Here is a 15,461-nt window from a genome sequence, read left to right on the forward strand (position 1 = left end):
AAGAAAAACAAATGAAAATTTCGGCTCGAAAAAAATTATTACAACACACGTCACAAAACATACATTTGTACAACCATTTCACATTATAATTATACAATACAGTAAATAATGACTATTCAGTTTTAGATCGAGGAATGTTTTATCTCGTCACAGGGAGCTTTACCAAATAGATTCAAGATAAACGCCTTTTGTAGGGAAATAGAAAGATAGACCATAATAAATTAATAACATGCATGAGTTTTGCGAGCCTTGTATGAGAAATACAGGCCCTACAATTAGTATTAAACACTGTGGTGATAGATTTAGGATTCAGTTTGCATTGCAGCCAACAGGTTCTTTAGAGCTCATAGAAATTACACACGTAAATCAATTACGCCTTGATAAGACTTGGGCCCAAGTTTACCAACAACATAAAACACCAGTTTTCTTAAAACAACTGTTAAGTATTAATTTTCACATTCTATTTTCAAAGTGAACAGTTTTTTTAAGCAAAACGGGCGTTTGTTGTCGGTGTACTTCGGCCTAACTCAATATTCAATCACATGACCTTTTAAATATACATGAGTGTACAAACCACGAGTGTTTATTTGGTTTTTCTAATATCTTCGAAGCCATTGTGATTCCTAGATGTAATAAATTAATTCAATTTCATAATTTTCGATTCTCACTGAGAAGTGCAACATCTTATAATAACAAAATGCATGTTCAGATTTAAGGATATACGAGAATTATATAACAATTGATGCAGAAGAGTCAGCATCATTTTCATTAATATTTATTTATTGCAGTAATTTAATATGGCTTCCATTAACACTTCTACCGTATAAGCACGCTCGTCAAAAATGCGGACACCTACACTATGTTGAAGGAAAAAGAAGAAAAACAGAAAATGTTAACTTATTAGTTATCTAGCAATAGATTGCTATTGTAAGTAGTCAGTAATGAACATCCAAAATGCATAACTTAGAAATAAAAAAAACTACATACTACGCTATAAATAGAAACGCTAAAAGTTCAAAGAATAGATTTCAAAAAGTTTTAATTATCTACTTTTTTAATAAATATTTTACACAGGAATTTTGAGAAGTAGTGAGTCATAATATAATCATAATAAATTCCTATCGAATATACATATTATTTTACAATATTACTTGATTAACGAAAGAACCGAACGATACAAGTTATAAAATATATAATAAAGGAATCAACTGGCTTTGTTCGCAACCAAGAAACGAAAATAATTCGGTATTTATAACGAAACGAAAAAATATCATCATATATCATATATAAAAAAAAAAACGAGATAAAACGGTTTTTATACAATAAGGTTCTTTAGTAAGTGACTTATACTAAATTTCATGACCTAGGTGCAATAACCTTATAATTCGTCCCTGAGTAAGGTGTACCGGTTTTTGGACGGCGCTAACTTCTTGAACGTGGACTCTGGAGGAGTGGTGACCTTGACCTCCAAGTTCAATACGGGCTGGTCTGGGTCGGGACCATAGTGGAACTCCCTGGAACAGAATAATGAAGTAAGTTATTTATTTTGTCAGTGTTATGTAATGGTACCTGTTCCTAAAAATAATGGCTTGTTCCCACCTATTCCACAAATTCCTTTAAAATATATAAATCCTTCCCCTGAGCTTTTTAAGTACGTAATTTCGATATTTTGCTGATGATACATAACATTTTTATAGCCTTTAAGGAAGGAATTTGAAGGTATATTTTAATTTCGTAGTACAAAACTTTGGACCCAAGGAGAAGAAATGTATGAAAACTTATCCAACGGAAAACAATGGGTTTGGAGTAAATGGGACCAAGCAAATAATTGGTTCACATTTTTGTAATTTTCAATTAACGTAACTTAGTCATTATCGTCACGGAAAATTGCGACAGTTGCTGGACAAAAACCAATTTCAATTATCGCTATCGACTTTTACGAGAACCGTAACAGTTATGAAAATATAGTACACAATCTTACCCTGAAGAAGTGAAATAAGGCCTCTTGTAATGAACTATACTTTATTAACTTTGTTGTTGTGATATCATGAGATTAGCATAAACAGATCGTGAGAAGTATTAACGGGTACAATACAATACGAACATTACAAACGTCAGACATTTTATCGGTATATGTAGACGTATCTGGGCGAGTTCATTGTGGACAATCCATTGTTATGACGATACGCGAGAGTACTTGACAAGAAAACTAAGAAAAAAATATCAAAAATAATCATTAACAGGTCTAAAATTAATCAAAAATCTGTTACAGACCCTAGAAATGCATCGGCCACGTTATTCACACAAATCATTTAGTGAATTAATATTTTCTCAGCACATGAAATTAAAACTGTTATCAAATGCTGATATAATGTTTCAGCCAATTGAATTTATTATACTGAACAAAATTGTATACTAAAGTTGTGATTAGTTCTTATCCATGACATAATAAAATACGTTTATTGTATTTCCTTCCCGTATTTTAACGTAGAGATAAACTGCAGTGTGATTGAAAATATAAACAGGGAAATATAATTATACGAAGTGGAATTGAGAACATCCTACTTTTTAGGAAATTTAAAATTTCTCTAAAGCCAGTTTATACCCCAAGAGAGTCAAGGTTCTAATTCTGAACAGATCATTTGTGTTCATTGATTTAAATAAAGTTGTAAAATGTTCAGAACTACTAACAATGCAGATAAAAATTCACACACATAAGATGCCAGAGTTTATTGTTCTCATGATAAATCCAATTACGAGTTTTACGTATTTATCTCGATTCTTATCAACAAGATAGTCAGAGTATTAAAGACTTTTTATCAACACTTGAGTAAAAGTACCCTACGTACATTCTATTTCCTTTTTAATGTTTGAATAGCGGTATTTATTGGCTGACTCACTTATTAGAAAGGGAACCTCCATAGTTTAGTCAGAGAATGGTTCAGTGAGGAATTGTGTTCAATAGAACTTGACTCACTTAATCCTGCCACAAATAAAGAAATGAAACGCTTCAGATGACCAATATTGGTGTTTCATTATTCATTTAAGAAAGCCAAATCAATAACTACTTTTTGACACAGTTAAAGGCCAATAAAAGAGGTTCTTACCTGTGCAATTTTCCAGAGTATAAATCTTGCAGGAACTGCTTTAATCTACCAGGCTTCTCCATCTCTTTGTAGTCGGGGAACATGTACATATGGCGGAAGGAGTCAATGGCAATCAGAGGCAGGTCTGAGATGGACTTGCCCAAATGATGCAGTGGGTGCTCGAACCGGACACCGTCGGCAGTCAAGAAGTTCACATTCTCTGTAATTTGAAAATAGAATTATCATTAAAGAGTTCTTATTTCAGTTGTGACATTGGAGACCTTCTATTAAGAGCGAGGAGGTTTCAATCAATCTTTTCTTTCTTTTTCTGTATAAATGTAGCAAATATAGGATAGAGACACACAAACAGACATTGTTTAACATTTGTAACAATATTAGTAATGATTCACCTGTACATACAAGCAATCATTTGCTTCATGGTCAATGAAACATTGTAATTGTAAACTGTCCTTCAACTTAAAATAATTTCCTTGATAGTAACATTTGTGTAAAATATGTGTAAATATGAAATCATCAAAAATATTTGAGGCATGTACATTTTATAATAGACAGTCATACATAACACTTACAATAAGGAAAATATTTATAATCATTTATGTGATAAGTGTTTAGCTAGCTTTGATATTTATAGCCAATTTTGCTTAAATTACTGTTTCAATTGGTTTGAAATTAATTTTATGTTAAATAAAGGTATAAAGGTATTTTTTGTAGTTTTATAAAAGTGTTGTGTCCAGTACTTACGTTTTTCACCCTCAAGTTCATTTTGAATAACCTCCTTATACTTCTTTATGCTCTCATTATCATTAGGATGGTGGAACAGAATCAGGAACGGCAATCCTTCCTCAGTGAGTTCTTCAGCATTCTCAAATGTGATCTCTCGTACCAAAGGTATGCATTTCTCTTGGGCCCATTTGTATAGTTCATCAAAGTTATTTAAAGAGCCAGTGTATGTTTCATCAGGTTCCGTGGATTTCTTTCTATCGGTTCTAAACACTACTATTGGCTGACCTGAAAATAAGTAATTTGGTTGCAAACATGTAACTAATCCTTACCAGTTTGTTGTGTTGGTAAAGGGTTTTAATGGCATATCATAACATCTTTTTTTTCTGATCTACAGAGCATATCGTTTGGCTATTTTAATAGTAAGTATAGATATTGCAATCAATTTAGATTCAATCATTTTAATTTCGTAGTCTGCTTTATCCTTTTGCTCACAACAGCTAACTTGCCCTTTGTAACTGTGATGTCCAGTCTTAAATTAGCTGATTGATTCAACTGTTTTATAATTTAAGCATGTAAATTACCTGGAGGATGCATCTGCTGTGAAGCATCACCAAAGCCAACATGGAATTGGCACTCATCTTTAAGGTTGGCGGCAACCTTCCTGAACGTGTCATATTCAGGTTGATCCCGCCTGTCCATGTAGCCGATGATGTGTCTCTTGTCCTCACTGAGATCATGCAGCTCTTTGAGGTGTCCAAAAGTGACTACTGGGTCTGTTAGTTGCTTCTTGATGAATTCGGCAAAAGCCTCAACTGAGCGCTGGCCTGTAAAAGACATAGCAATTGTTTCAAATAATACAGTTGACATAACTGGGTAAGAATTTTTTGCTAACTATCTACCATATTAATCTTAAATACATACAAATGAAACTGAAATATTTCTCACCTCTGTATTCTTTCTTAGCCGGCATGCCATTCCGGAACATTTTTAAAGTAGGATATTTGGTAATATGGAACCTTGTTGCTACAGCGCCTTCTTTGTCACAGTCTACTTTGCCCATTACCACCTTTCCAGTGTCATAACCAGCTTTAGTGACTTCATCGGCAGCCTCATCAAATATTGGCATAAGCATATTACTGAATTTGCACCATTCAGCATAAAAATTAATAAATACTATTTCATTGGAAGCTGAAATATCAAAATTCTGTTAGTAATGCATTAAAATAATTGATGTGGAACACAAAATATAAATAGGTTTTATTTTACTGTGTTTGGATATTTTATATACTATTAATTATTAATTTCACACAGAAAATGTAACAACAAAAGTTTTCCTATAAACTAATTGATGTCAATGGTGGGAAAAAATATGTTTATTTTGATTTTTTATTGCAGTAATAGATATACTAAGCCTTGTGACAGGCAATACAATAAAAACAGTATTGGAAAAACAATACCCATTATAGCTAACAATATAAAAATACAAGAGACATGTACTTTGTAACAAAAATTAGATAAGCTGAGTACTGTCACAATATTGGTTTGTTTACTTAGCAGTTTTTATTTAATTTTGTTTGATGATGTGGCTAGTTTCTTAATTAAGAAAATTTCTGCACATTCTTTCTGAATGTTGCTAAGAAAGTCCTAGCTAACAATTTAACAAACAAATAAATGTAAAATTATTTGTAAATTAATAAATATTGTTATTTATCTAATTTTATTCTCATTTGACAGATAGAAATCAAAATTATGAAAACAATAGTGCAACTCCATGAAATAGTCTTTGTTGTGCACGAATTACCCGGAGACGTTATATTTATCTCCGCCATACGAAAGTATAATGAAAAGCTTCTAGAAAACGTGGAGTACGTGAGTAACTCACCTAACACCATATCCAAATTACTTTGAGTAATTTGCACAGCACCGCTATCGGTAGGGTTGTAAAAACTATGGCATATCTGAAACAAAACAATCCTCGGAGATTATAGAGCAATTACTTATTCATAATAGACCATAAAATCAACAATCCATTAGTACTAAAAGTGAAAACACATTCAGACATTTTGACATTACAAATGCTTACCAGGAAAAGGACACAAGCCAATGTTTTGTAATTGTACAAGTTAAATGCATTCCAGTTCATTGTAAAAGGCGAAATAAGTCACTTTTTCAGTTGAAGTGAAATTATTACTGCCGCTACCGCTGAATGGTGTTCGCTGGCACTTGGCAGTTGGATGGAAATCGGCAGTGGCAGTGGCAGTTCGCTTGGCAGTTGGCACTACTGCAAGCAGAATACCACAGAGTATTAATTTAGTAGGGATGCCCATTTCCATGTTTAGTTAACATTTTTTAGTTAACTTTACGCAGTACTAAGAAAACCGAAAACCGTACTAAAAACCGAAGCGGTCATTACAATATTTTATTTTCGTATTTATGTTTATGTACTTATTCGAAAGTCGTAGAATTTAAACACAAATCCAAAAAAAAAAATTTTATTCAAGAAGGGAAGGAACAAGATATCTTTGCGATAATATTCTTTGATTATATGAGCTTCCGCCAGCGGTTTCAGCAACACACATAGCTTGGGAACTAATTCAACGAAGGAAAAATAACAAATAAAACCTAGCCTCAGTCAGATCCAGCCCTCAAAGAGGTGATAGGGACAACTATCCAATATAGGCAGTTGGAAATTCACAAAGGTACATTAAATTCAGGTAGATGAAGGACTACATGCCATAGGGGTGGTAAATAAGGAATTTCGAAATGGGAGTATATATATAAGGGCGGAAATAACCGAGCCACTGTTGATACATTTGGGACTAATGATACATACTGTTACATGTTACAAGATTATTGAATGGAAACAACTCAACATTCAAAAATAAGGATTTATTTTGGAATCATCCCATAAATGGAATAAGTATTATATAAAACATCAATTACTTACAGTAAATAATAATAATAAACCTAAGTGGACGGACTATGTTAACATACAAACCAAGTTATGAGATTCATAAATATGATATGTGCCTAGTTCATGCCAACTCAAGACTCAAGAAGCGAATGGAAATAAATTCTGAGCACAAACTCCTGCATGTCTCCCATTCTGCTCCAACGCTGGCTTTGTCTATGAATTGTTTCTCACTTGTTGTTCTGTGACGACAAAAAGTTTGGCGAGAACCATACTGAGTTCTTAGATAAACGCTTTTGAAGTTCTAAGTGTTCTAACTAGCAGCGTGATCTGAACAATCAGAAGGCAATACTTATAATATACAATATCATTAAATGTTATAATTAGTCTTAAAGAAAATAAGAATAAAGAATAAATTGATTTCAAGAAACAGTCAAACAATTGCTTTACACATAATCTAAAACAATAAGCGTATGATTAGTCTATGCTTTTTGCATTCCACATAAATTGTACAAAATAAACATAATATTCATCAGTTGAGTTTAAATATGTGATACAATTTTATTCATTAGCTGCGGTATATTTATTTATCAGCCAGAACTGCTTATCTACACAAGACATAAAGCCTATTGTCATCATATTCTTATCGGTATAAAAAGGTTAAAAAGGTCTCAGTTCTTATTAAAATTAGTCTTGACTGTAAGTTACTCTATAAAATTAAAGTCTTCAGTAAGAAAAATCCTGATAATAAGATGAATACCGGTTTCACAGCATCACTTCCACTCTGAAAACAAAAAGTTTGTATATGTTGTTAGGCAGTAGATTCCATCAATTTATATATATAGTTAAAAGAGCAAAATAACAGGACTGATTATTCAGTGACAAAAAATACTGCGGACATTATCCCGTGTAACAACTTGTAAAGCTCATGTTTTGAACTTTTTATACAACATTTAATGGAGCACTGGTCTATAAGAGTCTAAGCTCCAAGTTCTAGTAATGCACTAGACAGCAACAAAAAGAAACAAATGAAAATGCTTACAATGATATAGTAATTGCACCTATCTCCAAGGCAACAATCAGAGCACACCCAATCTTGGTACCAAATGTGAGTGCACAGTGACATGTATCTCTGCCTGGTGGTCGCGCATTCCGTCTTGTTGGAACACCGCTTCGATACATAATACTGTTTCTTAGCTCCCTGCGACCAGTACGGAGTGCTACCCCACTTGATTTCAGTTAAACAAACATCTTGATTATATTCACAATTTTTTATCGTCTTCACACATTTCTCATTGTTGTCCTCTTGGTTCTCACAAACGTAGCATTCCAGACCTAAAACTGTTTAAAATATTTTCGTTAGAACGATTTTGATTTTGAAATGGGTCCTGAAACATGCATGTCCTGATGATGATATTTACCATTTATGACTGAAGCGAGGATAACAACACAACTAAGCAAATAGTGTTTATACATATTGCTATTTGTTTACTTTTAAAATTCTTAATAATGCTATAAAATTATCGTTTCTTTGAATTTCAAACATCAACAACAGAGAGCGTTTGTTCATTTGTTGCCACACCCGCTGGCCGCTACGCTATTTTGACGTTTCACGTTTAGAAATACGTTGTTGCTAGAGTTGCTACAGTTGCTAGATAGGTTGACACAGAAGACGGCACTCAATAATGATATTTCCAGACAGCTAGTTTTTTTTGTAATGTTAGACCCTGTCCAGATGTGCCGTTATACGTGCGGGACCATTGGCGCATTAAGAATCGCGCATCCCCCCGAATGGATCACAATTATATGCTGTCTTTAAGCCTCATCATACGTTTCTTCACTTGCTCGTAAAATAGCTGGTATGACAGCTAACAAATATCGTTATTGATTGAATAATGTTTTTTTGGATATCGTATATTGATTGAACCTTTATTGTGAAGCTTTTCATCGTGCGCTTTTTGTATAACGTGTGGCCCTACGACTGTTTTCCTGTGTATAAAGGTGAATCCTTATTTCTTCGTTCTAAACTTCTTTTCACCTATGCATGAAAGCTGAATACTCCTCAAAACACCGTTTAACTTTTTGGTTAATGTGAATAAGCTCGTAGTCCATAGGCGAACGAAACGTAATACGCACCGAAAAATTGATAGTGTGAAACCACTCTATCTTTCCCCATGTGCGTAGAGTTAGAGAATGGTCCTGTTATTGTTAAACGAACTGACGATTTTGTTGTATCAACCAACCATACAATTTATAATCTACGGCTACGGCCTTCACTTTTGACATTTGTAATCCAACAAGACGAAAATTCTAATTTGTTTCGGACGACAAGTAAATATAAATAAAAGAAAAATAGACTGATAAAAAACCGAAATTTAGCATGGAGGGAATACTCTGGAAGTGGACTAATTATTGGAACGGTAACTTAACACTTAAATTTCGTCAATAGCACATCAAAAGTTTATTAGTCTCATTATTAAAACATATTGTTTCTTTTTCAGGCTGGCAGACAAGATGGTTTGTATTGGAAAATGGTATTATTTCATATTATAAATCGCAAGAAGAAGTTTGCCAAGGATGCAAAGGATCTGTCAAAGTTTCTGTTTGCCAAATCAATGGTAAGTTTTTACTATTACTCATGTAATTAGCTGGGGTAAGTAAATATTTGTATAAGAACAAAATTATAAATAATAAATTAAAGTTATTAACAATATTCAATTTTTAACGGCAGTACTCCATACACAGCAAAAAAAAGTATCAAGGAGAATGTCTTTTGAACTAGTCTAGTGAAAGTTGTAATGATTAGGTAACATATCCATAGCAAAACATCCTGATGTAACATAAACGTTTAAACTGTACAGATCTAGATAAAGTTCTTAACTTCATAATTTTCAATTTCAGTTAACTCAATAGACAACACAAGGCTTGATATAGTCATACCAGGACAGCAACACATGTATTTGAGAGCTCCCTCCCCACAAGACAGACAAAAATGGCTGGTAGCATTAGGCAGTGCCAAAGCTTGTGTGGACTCCAAAGACTTAAAAGGTATCTACTACATACACTGTTAGTGTTTTGTTTGAATCATTATCAGCAAGTAACAACAAAGGCCTTGAACATAAAAAATACTAATTGCGTTGTTGATAAGAGTACTTAAAACTTTCCTCTTGTAACAATTTCCTGCTGTAGTTAAAGTTCTAGTTATTTGTTCAAATGTTTTCTTACATAAAGTTTCTAGAACAATAAAGACTTATTTTCTGTATTTATTCAGCTGCTGCGTTGGAAGATACAAATTCTTTGAGCCACAAGAAGTCTGAGTTGCGATTATATTGTGATCTGATGATGCAGCAAGTGCATGCAGTCAAGAGTGCAGCTACTGCTGAAGGAGGCCCTGAAACTCAGGTAATTATAATTAAATAATAACTTCTTGCTTTTATTTGAGAAAATTGATGAAACAACTTTACTGCAACATATAGGTACAGTAAGTTATAAATAAATTATAATCCATTTGTTGTTGCTGAATAAGCACCCAAGCTAGCAGCTAGTTCATATCTCAATTTCCTCCTTTCTGATTTTGATTAGAGTTGTCTCATCCTCAAGTCAAACTTACTCTAAACCAACAATGTTTTTTGAGAAAAATGCTTACAAAAGTTTACTGACATAATCTATGTGCTTTCCTTTTCAGGCAATTGAAGATGCATCAAGTTTACTCACAGCAACTTGTGACACCTTCATAAGAACACTAGAAGACATTATGAGATTAAGTTCTAATGCAGGTGCAAATTCTGCCCCTTTTGAGATGCCAATACCAAATATTACTAAGAATAACAGCACTGTAAAAACACCTAGACAAAGTATAAATAGAACTTTATCACAAGAAAATAGATGAAAATGTACTATTTTTTATTATTTATTCATAGATTATATAAAAAATCATAATATGTTATATTCAATTGTTTATACAACAGGTGATACAGTTATTGCTTTCTAAAATGTACCAAAAATTGAGGTTAAAAATATTGCATATTGTTCTGGGCATAATGTAGTAACTGTGTTATGAATACTTTTTATTTTTTTTTGATAAAATACGTTATGTATTTTATAGCAATATCATAAAGTATTGATGTATACATACATATCTTAAACATTGTACTTACTCTTTGCTATTACAAAAGTTGTGATATCTTGATCACACCTCAAGTGTTTTTGTGTTCCTTGTACTTATATGTATTGTGCTTGCATAATAATATATTCCTGTGATATAAATAAGTGAAGCAGCTGTTTATCACATATAAATACGGCTATCATAATGCCTAAAATAAATCTAATAAGTTTACCTACCCCAAGTCAATGTATTTTGTATAATTGTTTAAATATCATATAAATATTATATTTAAATTATTAGTTTGTAGTATGAATTAGTTCTTAAGTGACTCATTGAATGTTCTGTGTTTTGTTGAATAATAGAGAATTATTTAAGCACTGATAATAACATACATTCCATGTATCAAAATTGATTTCAGAGCACCAAAAATGGTAATTTTAAGTGAAAACTAATTTATTAAAACAAATTATTGAAGGGTGGATTGTTATAATCTTCTTGTACTCAAATCAAAATTGTAATTTTTCACGTTAATAAACAATAGTGATGAATAATAAAAGTAGATAAAACAAATGGCTTTATTTTAGTATAAAAAAATCAGTTACATAATTACATGCTTAACATTCATTACCAAGTAGGTTCTCCAAATCTTAACACTGTTTTTTCCTGGGCATCTAATTCTATACCTGTCTTTTTTCTCATGTAAAAAATAGTGCAATCTCTGTTAGTGCAAAGGACCTCCTCATGCAAACTGCCTTGGCACCTTTGACACTCAGTCCATAGTCTCGAAAACTTTTCCTGCAGTTGCCTTACTTTAAATATTTCAGAAATGTATATCTGTCTCTCTTTACCCATACAATGATTGCATAAAGCTTTAACAGTATCATTAGGCATTATAGTTTTGCAACCAATACATTTTTCTTTTTTCTTTGTGAAAGCAGCCAAGGCCCCAACTTTAGAAGTTACCATTGCCTTGGTCCTTGTATGTTCTCCTTTCAAAAGAAGAGATTCAGCTTTTTCACCTAATATAGGCTCAAAAATTCTTAGAAGTGGTTTAGACAACTGATTCTCCATGTAATAACTGAAATCAATTGGAACACTGTTTTCTAACACATATATTGGATCTTCAGCTTTCATATAAGCAGGTGTGTTTTTAGTAGCAGCGCAAATAACGTAAGGCACTCTGTCGCCAAGTTTGGGCGCAGTCCCAGCATCACGTTTCTTCATTTTATTAGCTAATTCCACATGTGCCTGTTTAGCAGCATAATCATTTTTTGTAAGCTCTTTTGTTATGACAAGCTGAGATATATCTATGCGGTTGCACAGTAAGTCTGATATAATTTGCTTGGCATAATTGACAGCACCATCTGGATCTCTATCAATGAGTAATTTTTGGAGGCATGTGCTCATCATGTTTGATACAAGAGGACAGTTGTCTCTTCTAACAGTTTCAATTCCTTTGCAATCCATCTTATCATATTTTTCTGGTTTAGTGAAGTAGAGACCAGCATATCTCTTCTTGTTAATGAGCAAATATGGGTAGTAAACCTTTTCAAACTCTAATTTGATTGGTTTGACAAATTTTTCAGTTACAAAATCTGCAGCCTCTCTCCCTAATTCCATGCTTTCCTCAAGAGTTTTAACACCAAACTTTACCATTACAGAATCAGTGTCACCATAAATTACAACTGCATCTTCTTTATAGCCATTTGACTTTGTATATTTCTTTTCTACTTCAGACTTCGTAAATTCAATCATAGTTCGACCATAAGCTGTTACACTGCCTGATATTTCTAAACATGGTAGTTTACCAACTTGTGCTCCTGTGAACCCATACACTGAATTGGCACTGATTTTTAAAGCTAATTGTCTGCCATCAAGAACAGACCTCTTAAAAGGATCCTTTTCATTTTTCAAGTCTGCCTTAGCTTTCTTTCTGGCTGCAAGCAAAGATTCTAAAATTTCAGGTAAAAGACCCTTCCTAACATGTGCCTTTACAAACATGTTCTTTGAAGGTGTTACAGTTACATCAGCATCTTTTAGATTAGCTTTGTGCTGCATATTAGGCTGAACTAGTGTAGTATAGCACAAATTGTGTGCCATCATAATACTGGGATACAAAGAAGCAAAATCCAAAGTGGATATTGGATCTGCATAGTATCCTCTTTTGGGTTCAATGACAGTTGCTCCTTCAAATTGTTCATCTGAACCTTGACCATGATAAGCAGGCATCAAATAACCTGCATCTTTAGCTTTTCTTAGTAACTGACTCACAACTTTAATTTGTTGGCCTCTAGTGAGCAGGCAAAGAAGTGGAACACCTGTGACTCTAGCCATTTCCATGTAATTGATGATACACATTAGTTTGTTCAAAAGTTTTAAAGGCAAATATGCATCTTTCAGGCAGTACATGGCCAATCTCCTTCTAGTTTGTTCACTTTCATTTTGAAGGTCTCCAATGATACTGTGATGTACGTCTTCTTTTTGCTCTTGAAGGAAATGGTAACTGACAGCATTTAGGGTATATGATCTGAGTTTATAATCTCTTACTAAAACAAGTAACAAATCAAATGGTACCCTGCCTTCAAAATTAATACTTTTGTTTTCCCTGCGGCCCATTTGCTTTGATTGAAGAATAGAATCTTTAATAATTGATTTGACATTCCTAATGCGTCCCAAGAAATCAAAATTGTTAACTTTCAAATGCTTTGCTCTGTTGATAAGATATGGCCAATCAAAGTTATTTATATTATAGCCTGTAATAATATCAGGATCAAGTTCACGGAAGAAATCTGACCATTTTGCAAGCATTTCAGATTCTGATTGAAAACTCAGCACTTGGGACCCTACAATAGGTGCACAGGTGTTTAATGTAAACACATTTCTGACATAAGGTTCAGGGTCACCTTGCCTGATAACCATGGATGCAATTTGAATAACAGGATCATGGTTAGGTTCAGGGAACACTCCTTTACGACCTGCACATTCAATATCAAAACTCAATATTCTGAATGGAGCCACTTTGGACCATTCCCCTTCGGGCTGGTGAGCTATAAATGCATTCCATGCAACATCTACTTCAATTTGACATCTAGATTCAGGTTTGGCAACTGTGTCTTTAGATCTTTGAGACCATGTATTTGTAGGCAATTCAATCCAACTACAGCCAACCACTGATGTGTCTACCATAAAACGGATGTCAAAATCAATGTTACTTTCATAAAAGAATGGATCCATTAAACCAAAAGAAGTTGGTGTTCTCTCAATAAGCCTTTTACCTGCTGCAATTAATTTAGGAAGTGCTACCGATACTCTTGCAAAGGTAATGTCTTTATCTCCTTGATAGTACATAAGAGATCTGGCTTTTACTAAACGCACTTCTAAGGCAGCTTCTTTGATACTGTCCTTATTGGAACGCATATCTTCAAGAATTGCTCTATTTAAACTTGATTTCAGATCATTACATGATGATTCAGTAAAGTTTGCAGGGACTGTTACATAAAAGTATGGTGTAAATCCATGAACATGGCAGCAAACTGAATTTCCATCCATAGTGATACCGTACATACGCATGATGGGCACAGGCGCCAGCTGCGACCCAGGCATACCTTGCATTGGTTGGCCATTATAGTGATCTATGTCTAATTGTTGAAAAATTAACTTATCTTTCCTTGGATCCAATATTGGAGGCTCAGGACGAGACCATTTCATATTGGTAGATTGATTTTCAGGGCCTTCACCGAGCACTTGTTGAGAGTCAAACTCTGCATCCATACATGCAAGTGTCTCTTCAAAACTGCATGGCACTTCGTTATCTTCATCGTCATCGCCCGACTTAAACCTCTTTGGGGGCGGCGCTTTGCCGTACTGTTTCTTCTTATCCATTGTTTATGCTATAAATGTGCAGTTTTCAGTTGAATTTCAGGTTCAGAACAAAGATAACGATTCCCGCCAAAATCTGAAAGTTGAAATGCAATGTTTTAGGTTTCAATAACAAGTTAAATTCATTGTTATGAATGTAAGATGTTGTCCCTTACCTTGTGGTTGTTTGTAATCACGAAAATTTAGTATCTAATGTATAATTCTAATATTGAAATTAAATATTAACTTTCCTGAAACTTTACCGGTCTATCGGTTTGACGTTTTTTCTTTTTTCTATTCTATTCGTGACAATGACAGATAAATATTGTCAATGTCAATTTCATCTGGACTTGACATTTTGACCATGATTTGACATATGCCAAAAATTATTGCCATAGTCAATAAATTTTCTCAGGGTTCCAAAGGTGAAAAAAGAAACAACACAAAATAACTAAAGGCGCGTTTTAAAAGCTAGCTGCCGACCACACTCGCAGCGACAGCATGAAATCGGTCGATAGCTAAAGGCGACTGTACTACTGCTTTGTTCCAGTACGGTTTCATGTAACATACCCTCAGAACATCTATAAACATACCAACCAATAGTGCAGCTGACTAGCTGTACAAGTGTGACGAGTCATGGAGGCAAGTAACTATAAGTTACTAGTAAGTAGATATTTTCTCTAAGAAGAAATACTTATCTCATAATTTGCCTAGCCTATTTCAAATTATATTGGGTTCGGTTCTTCCAGTCTGACCG

At 33.6% G+C, this 15,461-nt stretch overlaps 3 protein-coding genes across 4 annotated transcripts; 1 reads left to right on the forward strand and 2 right to left on the reverse strand.

The window, feature by feature from the left end:
• Nucleotides 1-18: 18 nt before the first annotated feature.
• LOC110375686 (endoplasmic reticulum resident protein 44) lies at nucleotides 19-8,356 on the reverse strand. Of its 2 annotated transcripts, XM_064036413.1 has the most exons (8): nucleotides 8,163-8,356; nucleotides 7,784-8,082; nucleotides 5,713-5,788; nucleotides 4,776-5,018; nucleotides 4,412-4,654; nucleotides 3,849-4,115; nucleotides 3,108-3,306; nucleotides 19-1,514 (listed from the first exon to the last, which is right to left on the reverse strand). In XM_064036413.1, exons 1-8 carry the CDS (start codon nucleotides 8,215-8,217, stop codon nucleotides 1,379-1,381), a joined length of 1,518 nt encoding a protein of 505 aa, XP_063892483.1. In that variant the 5' UTR covers nucleotides 8,218-8,356; the 3' UTR covers nucleotides 19-1,378. The 2 variants fall into 2 exon arrangements, with proteins under 2 accessions (XP_063892483.1, XP_021189587.1); XM_021333912.3 differs by lacking the exons at nucleotides 7,784-8,082; nucleotides 8,163-8,356 and adding an exon at nucleotides 5,914-6,106.
• A 642-nt stretch (nucleotides 8,357-8,998) lies between these two features.
• LOC110375679 (pleckstrin homology domain-containing family A member 3) lies at nucleotides 8,999-11,031 on the forward strand. The gene is made up of 5 exons (XM_021333903.3): nucleotides 8,999-9,161; nucleotides 9,243-9,359; nucleotides 9,643-9,789; nucleotides 10,013-10,143; nucleotides 10,427-11,031. Exons 1-5 carry the CDS (start codon nucleotides 9,122-9,124, stop codon nucleotides 10,628-10,630), a joined length of 639 nt encoding a protein of 212 aa, XP_021189578.3. The 5' UTR covers nucleotides 8,999-9,121; the 3' UTR covers nucleotides 10,631-11,031.
• A 376-nt stretch (nucleotides 11,032-11,407) lies between these two features.
• Pold1 (DNA polymerase delta subunit 1) lies at nucleotides 11,408-15,004 on the reverse strand. Its single transcript, XM_021333902.3, has 2 exons — nucleotides 14,881-15,004; nucleotides 11,408-14,801 (listed from the first exon to the last, which is right to left on the reverse strand). Exon 2 carries the CDS (start codon nucleotides 14,726-14,728, stop codon nucleotides 11,471-11,473), a length of 3,258 nt encoding a protein of 1,085 aa, XP_021189577.3. The 5' UTR covers nucleotides 14,729-14,801; nucleotides 14,881-15,004; the 3' UTR covers nucleotides 11,408-11,470.
• Between the last annotated feature and the right edge of the window lie 457 nt (nucleotides 15,005-15,461).

This window comes from Helicoverpa armigera, chromosome 9, assembly GCF_030705265.1.
Source record: "Helicoverpa armigera isolate CAAS_96S chromosome 9, ASM3070526v1, whole genome shotgun sequence".
NCBI lineage: Eukaryota > Metazoa > Arthropoda > Insecta > Lepidoptera > Noctuidae > Helicoverpa > Helicoverpa armigera.